At 42.5% G+C, this 15,000-nt stretch overlaps 4 protein-coding genes across 4 annotated transcripts in view; 1 reads left to right on the top strand and 3 right to left on the bottom strand.

Annotated features, from left to right (window-relative positions):
• The window catches only part of LOC130164277 (tetratricopeptide repeat protein 39B), a 22,688-nt gene extending 21,749 nt beyond the window's left edge, over positions 1 to 939 (bottom strand). The window contains exon 1 of the mRNA XM_056368913.1: positions 808 to 939. The gene's annotated coding sequence lies outside the window, so the exon portion shown is untranslated. The remainder of the gene's footprint in view (positions 1 to 807) is intronic.
• Positions 558 to 9,614, bottom strand: LOC130164250 (hepatoma-derived growth factor-related protein 2-like). The gene is made up of 13 exons (XM_056368862.1): positions 9,497 to 9,614; positions 8,084 to 8,228; positions 7,904 to 7,968; positions 7,683 to 7,818; positions 7,045 to 7,476; positions 6,701 to 6,844; positions 6,512 to 6,569; positions 4,813 to 5,759; positions 4,526 to 4,614; positions 3,207 to 4,431; positions 2,980 to 3,081; positions 2,498 to 2,813; positions 558 to 1,817 (listed from the first exon to the last, which is right to left on the bottom strand). The coding sequence occupies exons 2-13, from the start codon at positions 8,165 to 8,167 to the stop codon at positions 1,798 to 1,800; spliced, it is 3,618 nt and encodes a 1,205-aa protein (XP_056224837.1). The 5' UTR covers positions 8,168 to 8,228; positions 9,497 to 9,614; the 3' UTR covers positions 558 to 1,797.
• Positions 9,615 to 9,959: 345 nt separating this feature from the next.
• On the bottom strand, positions 9,960 to 13,382 carry wdr55 (WD repeat domain 55). Its single transcript, XM_056369065.1, has 4 exons — positions 12,810 to 13,382; positions 12,278 to 12,384; positions 11,333 to 11,611; positions 9,960 to 11,138 (listed from the first exon to the last, which is right to left on the bottom strand). Exons 1-4 carry the CDS (start codon positions 13,371 to 13,373, stop codon positions 10,799 to 10,801), a joined length of 1,290 nt encoding a protein of 429 aa, XP_056225040.1. The 5' UTR covers positions 13,374 to 13,382; the 3' UTR covers positions 9,960 to 10,798.
• A 152-nt stretch (positions 13,383 to 13,534) lies between these two features.
• The window catches only part of LOC130164373 (coiled-coil domain-containing protein 171-like), a 12,370-nt gene continuing 10,904 nt past the window's right edge, over positions 13,535 to 15,000 (top strand). The window contains exons 1-3 of the mRNA XM_056369062.1: positions 13,535 to 13,578; positions 14,276 to 14,461; positions 14,826 to 15,000. The exon at positions 14,826 to 15,000 is cut by the window's right edge and continues 96 nt beyond it. Of these exons, the coding sequence (XP_056225037.1) occupies positions 14,319 to 14,461; positions 14,826 to 15,000 (318 nt within the window). The 5' untranslated portion in view covers positions 13,535 to 13,578; positions 14,276 to 14,318. The remainder of the gene's footprint in view (positions 13,579 to 14,275; positions 14,462 to 14,825) is intronic.

The raw sequence follows: 15,000 nt of genomic DNA, 5'->3' as shown, positions 1-15,000 counted from the left end.
TGTAAACATAACTATTTTCATAGAAAGTAATTATTTAAAATTAAGTCATAATACATATAAAAAAAAGTTCCTACCACTGTTTACCTGAACCACTGTAATAAGATACTTCAAGCTGAAGCAAAGGGTTATATTTCATATTTTCTACACTCATTTATGGCCATATGGCTGTAAACAGTCATAAGCCATAATTGTACACCACAAAGTCTTATTTTGGAGAATTAAGTCACAATTTAGAGTCAAAACACAATATTTGAGGATTAAGTCATGATTTTGAGAAAATGGTTGAGAATAAAGTTGTTATAAAAAAATACAATGAAAGTCTTGATTTAGTGACTTTTTTTCTAATTACAATATATACTGTAATTTTCAAGAAAGTCAATATTTCAAGAGTAAAGTTGTAATTTGATGTTTTAGAGAATAATGTTGAAACCTTTCAAGAAAATAATTGAGAAAAATATTATATTTGAGAACGAAGTAATTTCAGTCATTTTGAGTGAACTTGTAATTTAACAGGAAAAAGTAACTTTTAGACATAATGATAATTTTACAAAGAAAAGTCAATATTGAATAAACTCTTTAATGAGTGAAATAATCCGACTCGAGACGCCATTTCCACTTTGTACAACGGTGTTTTAAAAATCTAAGTAAAAATTACATATTTACACAAGAGTCAGTAACAGCATCTAAAAAAAACAAAAAAAAAACTGTAACTGCAAAATTTAAAAGAATAGACACATCTCACTGTCACAATAAAATACAGAATAAAATATCTTACTGTACAAAGAAAAAACACTGAGCAGCTCTGACCGTTCATCTACTGCTGTGGTTCCTTGAGCAAGGCACCGGGTCGTCCCCAGCAGCGCCAGTGTGAATGTTAATGCTGTAACAGAGTTTAAAGCTGCTGCGAGTGTCGTTTTAACACCAATATGACACTGAATTAAAATAATGCACATTCCAAATTAAACCACATTTCCCATCAGCCCCGTCGTCTCCTATCCTCCCTGAACAGGACGAACACGCTGCAGATTTTCAACTTTAATTATACTCATGCTTCTAGGCAGACGATTAAAGAGCGTTAGCAACAATGTGAATTTACAAAGTCTTACTACACTGCAAAATTTAGAAAATAAAAACAAACTGAAGAACACAAACCTTCTCCTCATAACAGATTATATTCAACAGAGGTAGATTATGGTTATGTCGAGGGATTAAAGGTACAGTACAGGTACATCCAAAAAGCAGAAAGAAAAGAGTTTTAACATTTCACACAAGAGATAATTAAGGTCTCAGATTAGGTTATTTTAAGAAGACAGGTAAAGGTTAAGGACAATGTTAATGTTAATGTATGTAATGCTCATGTGGCTGATGTCATGACGGAAAACTAAAATAAATAAAAAGTGTGTTAGTGGAAGGAGATAAACAGTGTCCTGGTAAATATGAGTCACTTTCAGTCAGTATAAAACCAATTAAAAATAATCTGAATTGTGCTAATGCAGCAACGTTAGCAGGAGTTTATACGTCAGGATGAGCTACACCAACAACAGGTAAACAAAGTATACCTGCTCAGGTGTGACAGACCTCCCAAACATGGTTAACTCCTGCTGACACAACAGGAAACAAACAGCAGCTGTACGAGTGATAAACTGGTGTGTGTGTGTGTGTGTGTGTGTGTGTGTGTGTGTGTGTGTGTGTGTGTGTGTGATGAGGTAAATGGTTGTGGATATTCTCATTGTGCATGTAGGGGGATTGTTTCAGGTCCACACCCCTCAGCAGGGAGTTGGTTCAGTCCAGGCTTCTTCAGGAAGAGTCCACTGGAGCTGTGGGGGGAGGGGAGGAGGAGAGAAACACAATTAATACACAAATAAAGACACAAACTTTTTGCAAAGGTTTCTTTGTAATAAAATATAATAAAAAATTAACAAATGAAAAATGTATAAGAACATATCTATGTATTCTAAATTAATTAGTAAAAGAAAAAATGAATTGTGTTATCTTGGTAATTTATGATAATAAAATAAATCTAATGAAAATATATATTTCAAATATTTTCTACAAAGTTAAAAACTCATTAATCATGATCAAGCTTTTATTGAATAACATGAGAAAAAATACTGAACTTATCCAGTTAATTTAGTAAAAAAAAAAATAAAAAAATCTAGTCTACATTTTCTATACATTCGATCAATAATAATTCATATAAATTTATTAATAAACAATAATAATTGTCAATATATTGTTGAATAAATGAATGATTATGTGTTAAGGTTAATTGTTCATTATTGATATAATATATTAAAATCTGGTTAGTAGCTTGTTTCAGGGCTTTCAACTGTATCACATGGTCTTCATCAGCAAAGTTTGCACTGGGGAAAAAAGCTAGTAAGTTGGAACCGTTTAGTAAAACCAAATTAAGAATCTAATTCGTAGCGCCATAAATTCTATTAAAATTATTTCATGTATTTATTTTAAATATAACTACAAACATTCACTGACTTACCTTCTGTTTGATCTTCCTCTTTCTGCACCCCCCCCTCTGTCTTCTCCTCTTCCTCCCCTCCTCCGTCGCTCCTCCTCTTCTCCTTCACCTGCCCCATGCGTCTCTTCACCTCCTGCAGCACCTCCTCCCTCCTCACCTTCTCCCTGCAGAGCTCCGCCCTCTGGGCCTCCTCCCGCTCCTTCTCCTCCAGCAGCGAGCGCAGGAAGGCGGCGCTCACCACCTCCTCCCCCTCCCCCACCAGGAAGGCGTTTTTGAAGCGGTTGTACAGCATGGAGGCCTTGTCCATGATGGCCTGGTTCGCTCTGTAGGACCGCATCTACACATCAACAGAAATACTTACATTAAAGAACTTTAACACAGTTTTCAGGTTTTGACTTTCTGCTTTTAAAACGACTTAAACGTTTATTGGATTATCAAAATAATTGCAGATTCGTTGTCTTCCATCCAACTAATTGATTCATTGATTAATTGTGTTTGCGTACCTTCCTCAGGGTGGCGACGAGCTCGCTGTGTCTCTGTACGTGTTGGGACGTCACGTAAACCATACTGAGCTGATCCAACGCCGCCAGACACTTACTGACGTCCTGGAGGACGGACGGAAACAAACAGGAGGAATTATTATTATTAAAGGTGGTAAAAATCACTAAAAGTCGTTTGATTCATTAACAGAAATGTGTGAATGACCCGGTCTGATATGAGCGTGTCTCACCGGGTTGTCGGACTTGAGAGAGATCCGGATGTCTCCGTGGATTCTGTGCAGAGTCGAGTCCGTCAGCGTCATGGTCGAGCTCTTCTTCTGCTGCTCCTCCCCCTCCACCTTCTCTCCGTCTGACGAATCGCTCTTTGGTTTGCTTTCTTCTTCTGCACTCGTCGTCTCTGGTTTTGCCTCTTTGTCCGGTTTGGACTCGGCCTGCCGCGTCTCTGCCGGCGTTTCCGCCGACGTCTCCGCTCCGTCTGTCGTCTCTTTGTCGTCCTTCTTCTCCTCCACGCTATTCTTCCTCGTTTTTGTCTCATCCGTTTTGTTTTTTTGATCCGCCGCAGGTTTGTCGTCTTTCTTCTCCTGCGACTCCTCGTCAGGTTTTTCGCTCTTCACCTCTTTCTTCTTCTTTTCTGCTTCGTTCTTCTTCTCCTGTGATGTTGAAGACGCCTTCTGAGCTTTTTGTTCATCCTCGTTCTTCTTCTCCTCTTCACTGCTCTTCTTGCATTTCTCCTCTTCCTCCTTGCCCTTCTTCTTATTCTCTACCTCTGTTACGTCCTTGTCTTTTTTGTCCTCCGTCGCCGCTCTTGTTCTTTCAGACTTCCTCTCTACCTCGGTGCTTTTTTCCATCTTTTTATCGTCAGACTTCTTCTCTTTCTCCATCTTTTTCTTCTCTTCTACCTTTTTGCAGTCCATCTTCTCCTCCTTCTTCTTCTGCTCCTCCTCCACTGTCGCTGCTGCCGCCGTCGTTCCTCCCATCATCGTCTTCACCTGAACCTTCGTCCCCTGTCTGGCCGTTGCTTTCACGATCTTTCCGATTATTTTCCTCTCGTCCTTCTTTTCTTCGTCTTTCTGCTGCTTTGTTTCATCGCCCTTCTTGTCCTCTCCTTTTTTCTCCTTCACTCCCTCATTTTTCTTTTCCTCCGTCTTTGTTTTGTCGTCCTTCTTCTGCCCGATATCCTTTTCCCTAGCCTTCACTTCCTCTGTTTTACTCCTGGTCTTGTCGCTCTTCTCTGCTGTAGTCTTTCGGCCTTTTGGCGTCTTTGTCTCGTCCTTTTCTTCTTTCAGTCTGACCTCTGTCGTTTTTTTCACCATCTTCTTCTTCTTCTTCTCCATCACCGTCTTTCCAACGACTTTCTTGCCGACGGTTGATTTTTTCAGGCTCCTCTTGTCTGGTGTTTTCTGACTCGTCGTCTTTTTGATCTCGATCTTCTTCTTTGCTCCGTCCCCTGATTTCCTGAAAACAACACAAGACAAACATTACACACTCACACACTTCCTTTAACTGATCCGTGTGTGTGTGTGTGTGTGTGTGTGTGTGTTTTCCTCACTGAGAGCTCTTCGCTCCTCTCCCGGCCTTCAGCAGACCTCTCAGAGATTTCAACAGACTCTCCCTCTTGGCCGCTAGGCGGCGCTGTCGCTGCACACAGAGAAAAGAAAAACAAGATTACATACGAAGAATGAAGGTTTTCATTTGAGCTGCACAACTAAAACGAAATATGATCAAAATCACAATATGAACAATTTCAATATCTAAATCACATGATGCGATTCTTTTGATAAAGTTAAACAGATGATAAATGAGACGCCTCGACATCGTGTTGTTTGGCTGATTTACCTCCTCGTCCACAGAACTTCCTCCTTTCTTCTTTTCTCCTTCCTCCTCCTCCTCTTTCTTTCCCTCCTCCCCTTCATCCTTTGTTTTCTTCTTCTGTTCCTCTTTCTCTGCTCTCCTCGTCTTCGTCCCCTCTTTCTCCGACTTCTCCTCCTCTGTCGTCTTCCTCGTCTCATTCTTCCCTTCCCCACCTTCATCCTGTTTTGTTTTCTTCTGCACCTCCCTCTCCTCTCTCCTCCTCTTCGTTCCTTCCTTCTCCTCTCTTCTTGTCGTGTCTTCTTTCTTTCCCTCCTCTCCTTCGTCCTTTGTTTTCTTCTCCTTCTTCTCCGCTCTCCTCGTCTTCGTCCCTTCTCTCGTTTTTTCCTCTGTCCTCTTATTCTTCATCTGTTCTTTCTTCCCTCCCTCACTTCCGATCTTCACCCACACCTTTATTTTCTTCTGCACCTTCTTCTCTCTTTTCCTCTTCCTCCCTTGAGCCTCCTTCATCTCTTCTTTCTCTCCTTCTCCATCATCTGTTTTCCGCTCTCCCTGTCTTTCGCTCTCGGACCTCGTCTCTCTCCTGGTCCTCTCCTCTTTCTTCACGTCCTTTTCATCCTGTGTTTTCCTCTCCTCCTTCTGATCCTCTTTCTCGGCTCTCCTCGTCTTCATCCCCTCCGCTGACTTCTTCTCTTCTGTTTTCTCTTTCGTCATCACGTCTGGATTTCCTTCCACACCTTCATCCTGTTTGGTTTTCTTCTTCTCCTCCACTCTCTCCTCTTCCTCTATCTTTCTTTTCACTCCTTGGCTCGCGGATGACTTCCTCTCTTCTGTTTTCTCCTCTTCCTCTCTCTCTTCTGTCTTCCTCTTGACTCCCTGACTCTGTGACGTCTTCTCTTCCTTCTCATCTGTCCGGTCTCTCTGTGATCTGTTGTTCCTGGACGTTTGTTCTGTGGTCTTCACTTTCTTACTGGCTGTTGGAGAAAGAGACGGTTTTAACTTGGACGTCTGTTGATGCAGTTTCATTCTAAAGATTATTGATTATTGTTTATTGGCAGAAAGTACAGCTGCGTCAGAGAGCACCCAGACCCCCGCATCCCCAATCAAATCAAATATCTAAACTAGGGTTGTGTCGATGGACGGTGATATCGGTGATCGACGATAATCAGAACGATCAGCGATGCCTTTACAAATGTCGAGGCGATATCTGACTTCTTTTTGTCGGATTACATTAATATTAAATCTAAGTTGCCTGCCACAGTTTCATGTGTATATGTTATATGAGAGAGACGTATTATTTGTGATGACAATTTAGTTTTTACAGCCATAAAATGTATTTGTCATCTTCCTGTCGTCGCTCAGGTTACACACTGACGAGAAAGAAGGCGAACCCTCAACGTAACGTGACGATCATATCTTGGTAATGTCCACAATGTGACAGGCTAACGATCGGACTACGGTTAAGATGGCACAACCCTAATCTAAATATATAATATCTGTGTGGTTCATCGGAGAAATGCCACAGTAAGATCGTCCAGGATATCAGATCGCCAGGTCGCACAGCTCCAGTCTCATTCCTGATGAAGTTACAATAATGTCTGAAAACGTGTTTTCACTTTGTCTTTACAGGTTGAGTGAAGATTAATGGACAAAAATCTTCAGCACAGTAAAGTGAAGGGGTGTGTGTGTGTGTGTGTGTGTGTGTGTGTGTGTGTGTGTCAGTTACCTGGAGTCGTCACAGCAGGACTAGCAGACGTCCTCTTGTTGTGCTGCTCAGCAACGACCTGAGAAACCAAACACACCCAGAATTAGACGAAACCAAGACCCTCCGTCACCAGGAGTCATCCGTCCGTCCCTGGCGACGTGTCTTTCCCAGCAGGACCCCCTGTGGACGGAGCGCTGGCGGGGCAGTTACCTTGGACTCGGCTGTCCTGCTGCGGGTGGCGGCTGGACTTGTAGCAGCAGCTTCTGCACAGTCGGGTTCAGCTTTCTCGGCCTCGGTCACTTTGCCTGACGTTGTTTCAGCTGAGGTTTCACTTGCTGTGGCGTTCGCCGTTATCTGAAGACACAACGAAACTCATTGATTTGTGTATCATGTCTTTAATTAACAGGCTCTGTGTCAAATAAAATCTCTTTTCTACACTCCACAACATTTTGTTAAGATACTACAGTAATTCAATCTATTTTCAACGTCCAACGTTTTGGGAAACACGTGTTTTCACTTTACACGTTAAGTGATGGCGACACTTAAACACAAACCTCCTTTTCATTCGCTGCAGGAGAGCTGCTGGTGGTATTTCTGCTCCTCCTCCCTCCTGCAGGTGGATCACCACTCGCCGCTGCCGCCGCCTTCGACTCCGACCTTCTGCTTCTTGTAGTCGCTGTCCTCTCTGACAAGTCTGGAGCCGAAGTTTCAGGAGTCTGTCGGGACTCGGTCGTTTTGTCTGGAGCGGATCTTAAAGAAGCTCGTGTTGTTGTTTTTGCAGCAGCAGCAGCAGCAGCTGGTGGTGGTGGTTTACTGTCGGGCTTCGCAGCAGGAGTTTTACTCAGAGTTGATTTTGCGGGGGGGCTTTTAAGTTTGTCATTAGTTGTTTTGGGAGCCGAAGTGAGTTTAGTAGGTGTAGTTTTAGGTGAAGAAGTGGGTTTGGGAGGTGTCACCTGTGTGTTGGTCTTTGCTGGTGTCTGAGGAAACTACAGAACCAAATAATCCAGTGAAAACTTGACAAATCAAACATTAGTGCTGATTTCCTGATTTATGTCACAGTGAAATGAAGATCTTTGTTGTGGTAAGTACTTCCTGTCAGTTTATAGACTAAACAATTAAACTGAAATAAAGTTCAACAGGTTAATCGATAATGAAAATAACTATAAAAGCATCACAAAAAGACAACACTGACTTTGAGTTTACTGCCGACTCCGGGAGAGTTCTGGATCTCCCACATGCCCTCGGTGAAGCCTTTGATGCGAACGCCGCTGCCGTACTTCATCTTGTTGCCGACGTAGGGGACGATGTTCTCAGGAGGGAGGTGACCTCTGAGGGAGGGAGGGGAGAGATCAATCAGAGTTCAACCAATCACTGCTGTCGATATTCCCTCGTATGTAGACGATGTGTACGTACATCTGATGGGTCCCGAAGAAGAAGACCGGGACTCGCTTCTTGTATCCGTCATCCGACTTACAGATCTGAACACACACACAGAAGCATCACATTACATATAAAACTAATCCTTTAACATTTCAGCGAGACTCCACTCAGTTGTGATGGACTCAGTTTCTATGTGGGGTGACTTGTACGTACTCTGGCCGGCCAGTGAGGGAAGCCCTTCATCTTGGCGAACACCAGGTCTCCCGGTTTGAAGCTGTCGCTGCTTTTCCCCGGCATCTCGCTGCTTCAAAGCCCGAGCACACAGAGGGAATCGAACCATCAACCGCTGCACAGTCACCTGAAAACAGAGGATCCATTTAGACTGAACTCACCCACTGTTGTCAGTGAATTCCTTTCTTCCTCTGTGTGATCTCAGACATCATCACAACAAAGATAAAACTGTTTTCCAATTGCGTCATTGTAATAAAGGCTTTGTCCGGAGTTTATTTCCTGAAGTCACAGATTATTCGTGACTTGTTTTGTCTATGACTCAAAAGAAAGAAGATAATTCCCACATTTAAGAGGCTGGACGAATGATGAAGGTCTTTTTCCTACATAAGTGACTAAATGGTTAATTTGATAATCAAAATAATTACCAGCTAATTTTCTGTCGGGATTAATTGTTTAGTTTTTTTTTTTTTTTTTACATACATCTTTAGCTAATACTCAACAGACCCTGAACCAGATTTGAGTTGTTACCGTCAATGTTAATTTCAGGGCTGCATTTAATGATTATTTTCATTATCAACTAATCTGGAGAATTATTTTATCAATTAATTATTAATTTTGCCTATAATTCATCTTAAAACTGTGAAAAAAAAGCCAGTTTTATTTTCAAACAGCCTCAAGTATTCAGATGTTAATCTGTTTTGATAATCTATTAATCATTTCTGCAGCTCAGAGACATTTTCTGGCATTTCTTTATAATGTTTCATCTACTAATCACTTAATCAATAATGAAAATAAATGTCAGTTGCAGGCCGAGCAGACTTAACTTACATCTTTACCACATTATGATTAACTGCCTCTTCCTGTGCTGTTGGGTGGAAATATTTCACTCTGGACTCAAACAATATTTTTTAATTACTTTCAATATAAATTAATCTAAAATACATATAAATGAAGCTCCCACAAAGACCAGCAGTTATTATTCTGTTGTGGTAATTTGTTTAAGTATGTTATAAAAATGCTGCTTATTTCCTTTAGGTAAGTCATGACTTCAGGGGCTTTAACGTTAATGGAAATACTGTTCATTTGATCCAGTTTTTAACCGTCACTCTTGCTTGTCGTGCTGATTTGACAACACAGCCCGTCGTGTCAATCAAACAATCGAAATTAAAAGTGAAAAGAGGCCGTTGACAAACATTTCTACGGTGAAATGTGTCGCATTGTGTCAGCGGTTTCGTTTTTAGCAGCATGTCCACCCACTGTTTACAAATACAGGCGTTACATACATGTTAGCACAGAAGCTAGCTCACCCAGCCTGACGTCACTGCTAACGGTAGGATTAACATGCTAGCTCTACGTTAGCTTTGTCAGTTGTTCGTTTGAAGCACGTAAACTTACCTAAAACCGGGCAGCAATCCTCCGTAAACTAGCTCCTCTGTCTTTCCTCGCTGCAACAGGAAGGCTCTTGTTACTAAGCTACTGTCCGACTCGTAGCCATGTTGGCTGATTTGTTCTTGTCACGTGACCCTCAATGCTTTCCCGCCTGCGGTTGGAGCATACCATTCAGAGAGAAGAGGGATGCGGGGACGATTGTACCATCTTGGGGAAAACGTCTCGAATCGCAAAATATCCTAATTTTTGTAAGCGAAAACCTAAAGTCTTTCATTTGTATCGTAGGCATTTGTCATAAAGTTGTGTTTTATCAAATAACTTTAATTTTTATAGGCGTGTCACGTTATTAATAGAAAACCTCACCTAGTAAACCCTTTAAACTCAATTTCTTCACCTCTTTTCACATTTTACGAACTGATATGTTGAATACATTTAAACAACTTTTTTAGACAACATAAAACACAATTAATCAGTTAAATTAATTTAATACAAATACATTTTTGATATAAATTTACCCAGAATGTATGAAATGTACTGTCGCTATCTCACATTTAACAATGCTAGCAGAATGTCTTTCTCAATGCTTGTTCCTATTTATTTGTAAATACATATACCAGACTTTTGGTGTTAATACCAAAACAACACCTTTTTTTTTTTTTTTTTAATTGAACAAAAAAAAAACAAAAACAAACCCTTTTTGAAAAAAGCCAACATTCACAAATGTTGTTTAAACAAAAGCAACCAAAACAGCTTCAGCCTAAATAAATCAACATTTTGCCAAATGCTGATTTATTTTTTTGAAAACTGAGAAAATGTTCAAAGAATAAGTAAATAAGATAATGAATCCGACCAGTTGCAATTCTAGGATTCACATAAACAATTCAAAAACACTGAGGTTCAACACCCACCTTAACATTACAGAGTTATTATTTCCCAGTATTTTAGTGTCCAATCATTTGTTATAATAGTTGGTCCATCAACAGTCAGTATGCATTTGACATAAAGAGTGTTTACACTTCTGGGAGATTCACTGTTTATCCCACCATGTTTGTGTTTATAACCTCATATTTCCATTTGCAAACAGTCACCAATGGTTTGTTTCTTGGTCACAGACCCGTCTAAAATGAGGGACCAACACACTGCTGGGATTGGAAGTTCTGTACCTACTAGTGTTTGCCGCAACGCCATCCATGATAATGTTCATACGCCAGACACTTTGAGGCACTTTGGACGACAGCATTGAGCATTTAGGACTAAACTGTCCAAAGGCACAGTAACGACAAACATGAAACTAAGCAAAACAGCTTTTTAATCGCTGCCACTGTCGCTATCACTATCATCCTCCTCCTCTTCCTCCTCTTCTTCTTCCTTCTTCTTTTCCGTTTCCTCTACAAGTCCTGAGAAGAAGTCGTTGTCTCCGTGGGCTTTCTTGGTGAGAGACTTCATCCGTCCGTCTTTCTTCTTCCTCTTGCGGTATTCGTTGACAGTTGTGTTGGGTAAACTGGAAATGTCCCAGAACTTGATGAGCTGGTCGTGGCCGCAGCTGACCAGGAAGCGGGAGTCCCAGGACTTCGCAAGCTCTTCGATGGGTTCACCAACGTGCTGCCCGATGCAGCCGATAACCCGGTTGGGAAGGAGGTTGATGGCCCTGATGGAGAACAGGCACAACTTAGTAACTTGCCATGTGGTGGGAAACATCAAAGAAGGAAACCCAGGGCAAAGTAACAGACAGCAGAGGATTTGCTTTAACAAGGGAATTACCTCAAAAGGTACGTGACCAATGCCGTGGTCAGTTTATCCTAAGACCATGAAGGTAAGCTTTCAAAAAGAGCCAATGATAACCTTAACTCACCGGATATACCGTCCATGGAGGCGGTGCACATGATGTTGTCGGTGATGGGGGCGATGCAGTCCACCGACTCAGCCTTGACAGCGAAGCGGTCGCTGGTGGCGCCGAAGCCGTTCCAGTTGAAGATGTAGATGGTCCCCTCGCTGGAGCCGCAAACCACCTTCTTCCCCCGCTTCATCAGCGCCACTGAGGTCAGATCACTGCTCTGGTACTCCGACAGCAGCTCGAACCGCCGCCTCTTGATGTTGAAGACGCCCATGGTACCGTCACCACTGTGTCAAATCACAGGAGATCAAAGTTGAGCTTGGATTTAACTAGAACATTTAAAAAGACTTTGCTGTTACTGAACAGCAAACCTTTGGTAACTGTTGATATTTTACAAAATCAAACTTAAACCATCAAAAACATCAGTTTGGATGATTGTTCAGTTTGGAAAAGACAAACTTGGACCATTAAAACATGAGCTTGGACAGTCAAAGACCAAATTGTATCATTTAAAACCCAGTTTACCCCCATTGCCTTTGATTTAACCTTAGGAGAAAAGCAAAAGCAACAGGTGTAAAGCATTTTTTAAAATTCTTTTATATTTCTCTTTTATTTACTTATTTATTCCTGTTTATATTTCCACATTTATTTACTTATTCTTTTACAGATTTATTGTTTTTTTTATGGCACTCCTATGACTCCATAATGAAGAGAAACATGTTTACACTGTTGGCTGAGCAGCTTGAGGCGTCTTTGAAAGCATCAAAAAGTCCCTGCTTACATGTTGACTTTCATAGCTTGTTAAAACGAACTGGACACATGCTTTGGGCCTTTGGTCAGTCATGATGTAAAGTACACACAGAAACATTCGTTTGACCCTTTAACTTCACAACACTCATTAGTAATGACCCGATTGTCAAAGTAAACGAGGTTCTCTTGGAAAGTGTTGTTACCTGGTGGTGAGTAGGATCCTCTTGGCCTGGTCCACAGCGATGTCACTGATGTAATCCTCATGGTGTTTCAGATCCATGATCGCCGTCCCTTTCCTCATATCCCACACCTTCAGACACACACACACACACACACACACACACACACACACAAAAAGAAAAAAAAATCATTAGAAATTTCAGAAGATTTTATGGCATTGATGTGAAATTTCATCAAAAGGTTGGATCTGGACTAAATTGTCCTTTGGTCTGAATTTGGTTCAGTCCATGGGAGATATATCTAGACCATTAAAAGACCATTTTGGATCTTACAAAGATCATCTCACACGGCTGGACCATCAAAACACCAATTTGGACAATGAAAAAACCAACATGGATCGTGTTATCATCAAAAGACCACCTTACAAGACCAGATCAGACCATCAAAACAAGTCATGGCTTATTAAAAGACCACCATAGATCATAAAGACCATCAACCTTCAGTATCTGGCTTACACACTGTTTTTAAATAAGGAGAAATACTTTGTGTCCGGACCTTCAGGGTCCCTCCGTCGTCTCCGGTCGCCAGGATGTTTTCGTCCACCAGCAGCAGACTGTAGATGGGAGCTCCGTGCGCTCCGCGGATCCTGGTGACCAGCTGTCCCCGCTCCACGTCCAGCAGGTGGACGGCCTTGTCCCGGGACACGCTGTAGAGCTTCAGCCCGTCCGCGGAGAAGCGCACCTGGCGGCAGGACTTCATGTGGTGTCCGGACGACCACACCTCCCGGTTCTCCCCCTCCGTGCAGGAGTAAGAGAAGGCGTACACGTCTCCATCCACGTCCCCGCACACAAGGAGATCCCGGCTGGGGTGAAGCGCCACCGTGTTCGCGATCGCCTCCAGTCGGATGTCCTGCGGGGTGTCTCGGATCTTCGGACCCGGCGGCTCGCCTCCATCCTCGTCTTCGTCCTCGTCCTCGTCCTCGTCAGGATCCGGGTCTTGTTCCTGACCTGCAGGCTCCGAGTCTGAGGTCTCTGGGTCTCTGATGGTCTCTGGAGCTTCTGTTTTATCCATTTCAGTCACTGTGGATGCGGCTTCAACGTGTTCTACGGACGCCGCCATATTGTTTGCTTTACCCTGTTCTTCCTCACGGCAGCGGTTCCGGTGTAAACAGCTCACAGCGCCCTCTAGTGTACGTTTCGATTCGTCACTAGAGAACGTTTGTCACTATTGGTCCGTCTTCCAGCCAATCCGGAGTTCATATGGAAATGACGTAGGGACGCTGAAGATGGCGTCGGATTCAAACGGCTTCCGATTAAATGTTGAAGTAAGTGGCTATTAAAGTTCATTACAAGCTATTTCCATGGTTTCTTAATAAAGTTGTTATTATAGTCGGTGGTTTAGACCGTGTTTAACTGGTTAAACGCAGTTTAGAGCAAACAAAGATGTTCTTGTTGAATATTAACCGTCAAAATGGCCTTTGTTCGGGTTGCATTTGGTTCTCAACATAACCCCTTTCACAAAGTGTAAGACTTTGATTTTGTTTGTTTGCTAACACAAGTATAGACATTGTAGAACAAGCGTTAACACGTTTAGTGAATCGTTAGGACTATGTGGTAAATTCGGCATATATAGGGTTCGTCAAGCAGCTCTTAAATGTGAGTAAAATAGCTGGATAGTGTTGACACCGTTGAGCGCCGCCCATCTCTAAAAGATTTGGAGGATGAAGGTTGTGAATTATAAAGTTTAAAAATAAGTAGAATTAAGCGTCTTCGGTGTGTTTGATATATGCCGAATTTACAAGTTGGTCCAACATGATACGTCAACAGTCTGACTTTTGTTGGAGGAGGCACATAACTCTGACAATACTAAAGTGAACATTTACATGGTCGGTTTGTAAATGGAGATCGGTTGAGCTTCATGTGATGGGTGGATTGCATCTGGTGTCAAGGCAACACCAGCGGCCGAGCAACCAGGCGTCCTCCCCTGGTACCAACACAGCTTCTGATGTTTTTCATTCCCAGGGTTAAAAATAATAAAAACTAAACTGGGTTCAGAAGCGGAGCGATGCAGACCGAAGCGGCGGAGCAGAGGAGACAGCCTGCCCGCGGCCGGCGGGGGGAGAGCGGGCACGGCCGAGCAGACCCGCGGGGGAACCGGTCCAAGGTTGCGGTCAGCTCTGTCGGGAGCTCCGAGGAGGAGATATCAAGGTGGGGACTGAGTATTTACATTTTAAAGAAATAACTCTCCCCTTTAACCTCTTTTCTGAACATGGATATACAATATACAGCTTTTACTAGAAGTGCTACTCCTGCAACATCTACTTTTCTTTACATGGTTGTGTGATTTATTGTACATTTGTATAAACCACAGGCACAATAAAGAACAACTGCTGCTGAGCACATCACACAATCACACAATTTGAAACAGTCTCAGATCAGGGACAGTGGGATCTTTGGCTTTTAAATGGCTCCACCCTCCTACAGTCTTGAAGGTGTAGTTCTGCATCTTTCTGTAGTTGTTTTGTCGTCGCTGTGGTTCTTTATCCTCACTAGATTTCTCATTTTTCTTCAGGTTGAAAGAAATCATCACCGTCATGCAACGGAAAGAGAAGCCGGCAGGAGATGGAGGAGGAAGCAGAGAGGCAGATGAGGAGGAAGAGGAGCGAGAGAGAGCGAGAGGGAGGGACAGAAATCGAGGAGATGGAGGGAAGAGGAGGGACGGGAGAGGGAGGAGGGCGGCGTCAGAG

Source organism: Seriola aureovittata, chromosome 23, assembly GCF_021018895.1.
Source record: "Seriola aureovittata isolate HTS-2021-v1 ecotype China chromosome 23, ASM2101889v1, whole genome shotgun sequence".
NCBI classification, from domain to species: domain Eukaryota; kingdom Metazoa; phylum Chordata; class Actinopteri; order Carangiformes; family Carangidae; genus Seriola; species Seriola aureovittata.
Note: the sequence above shows the minus strand (reverse complement) of the source record. Positions and strands in the feature narration are given on the sequence as shown.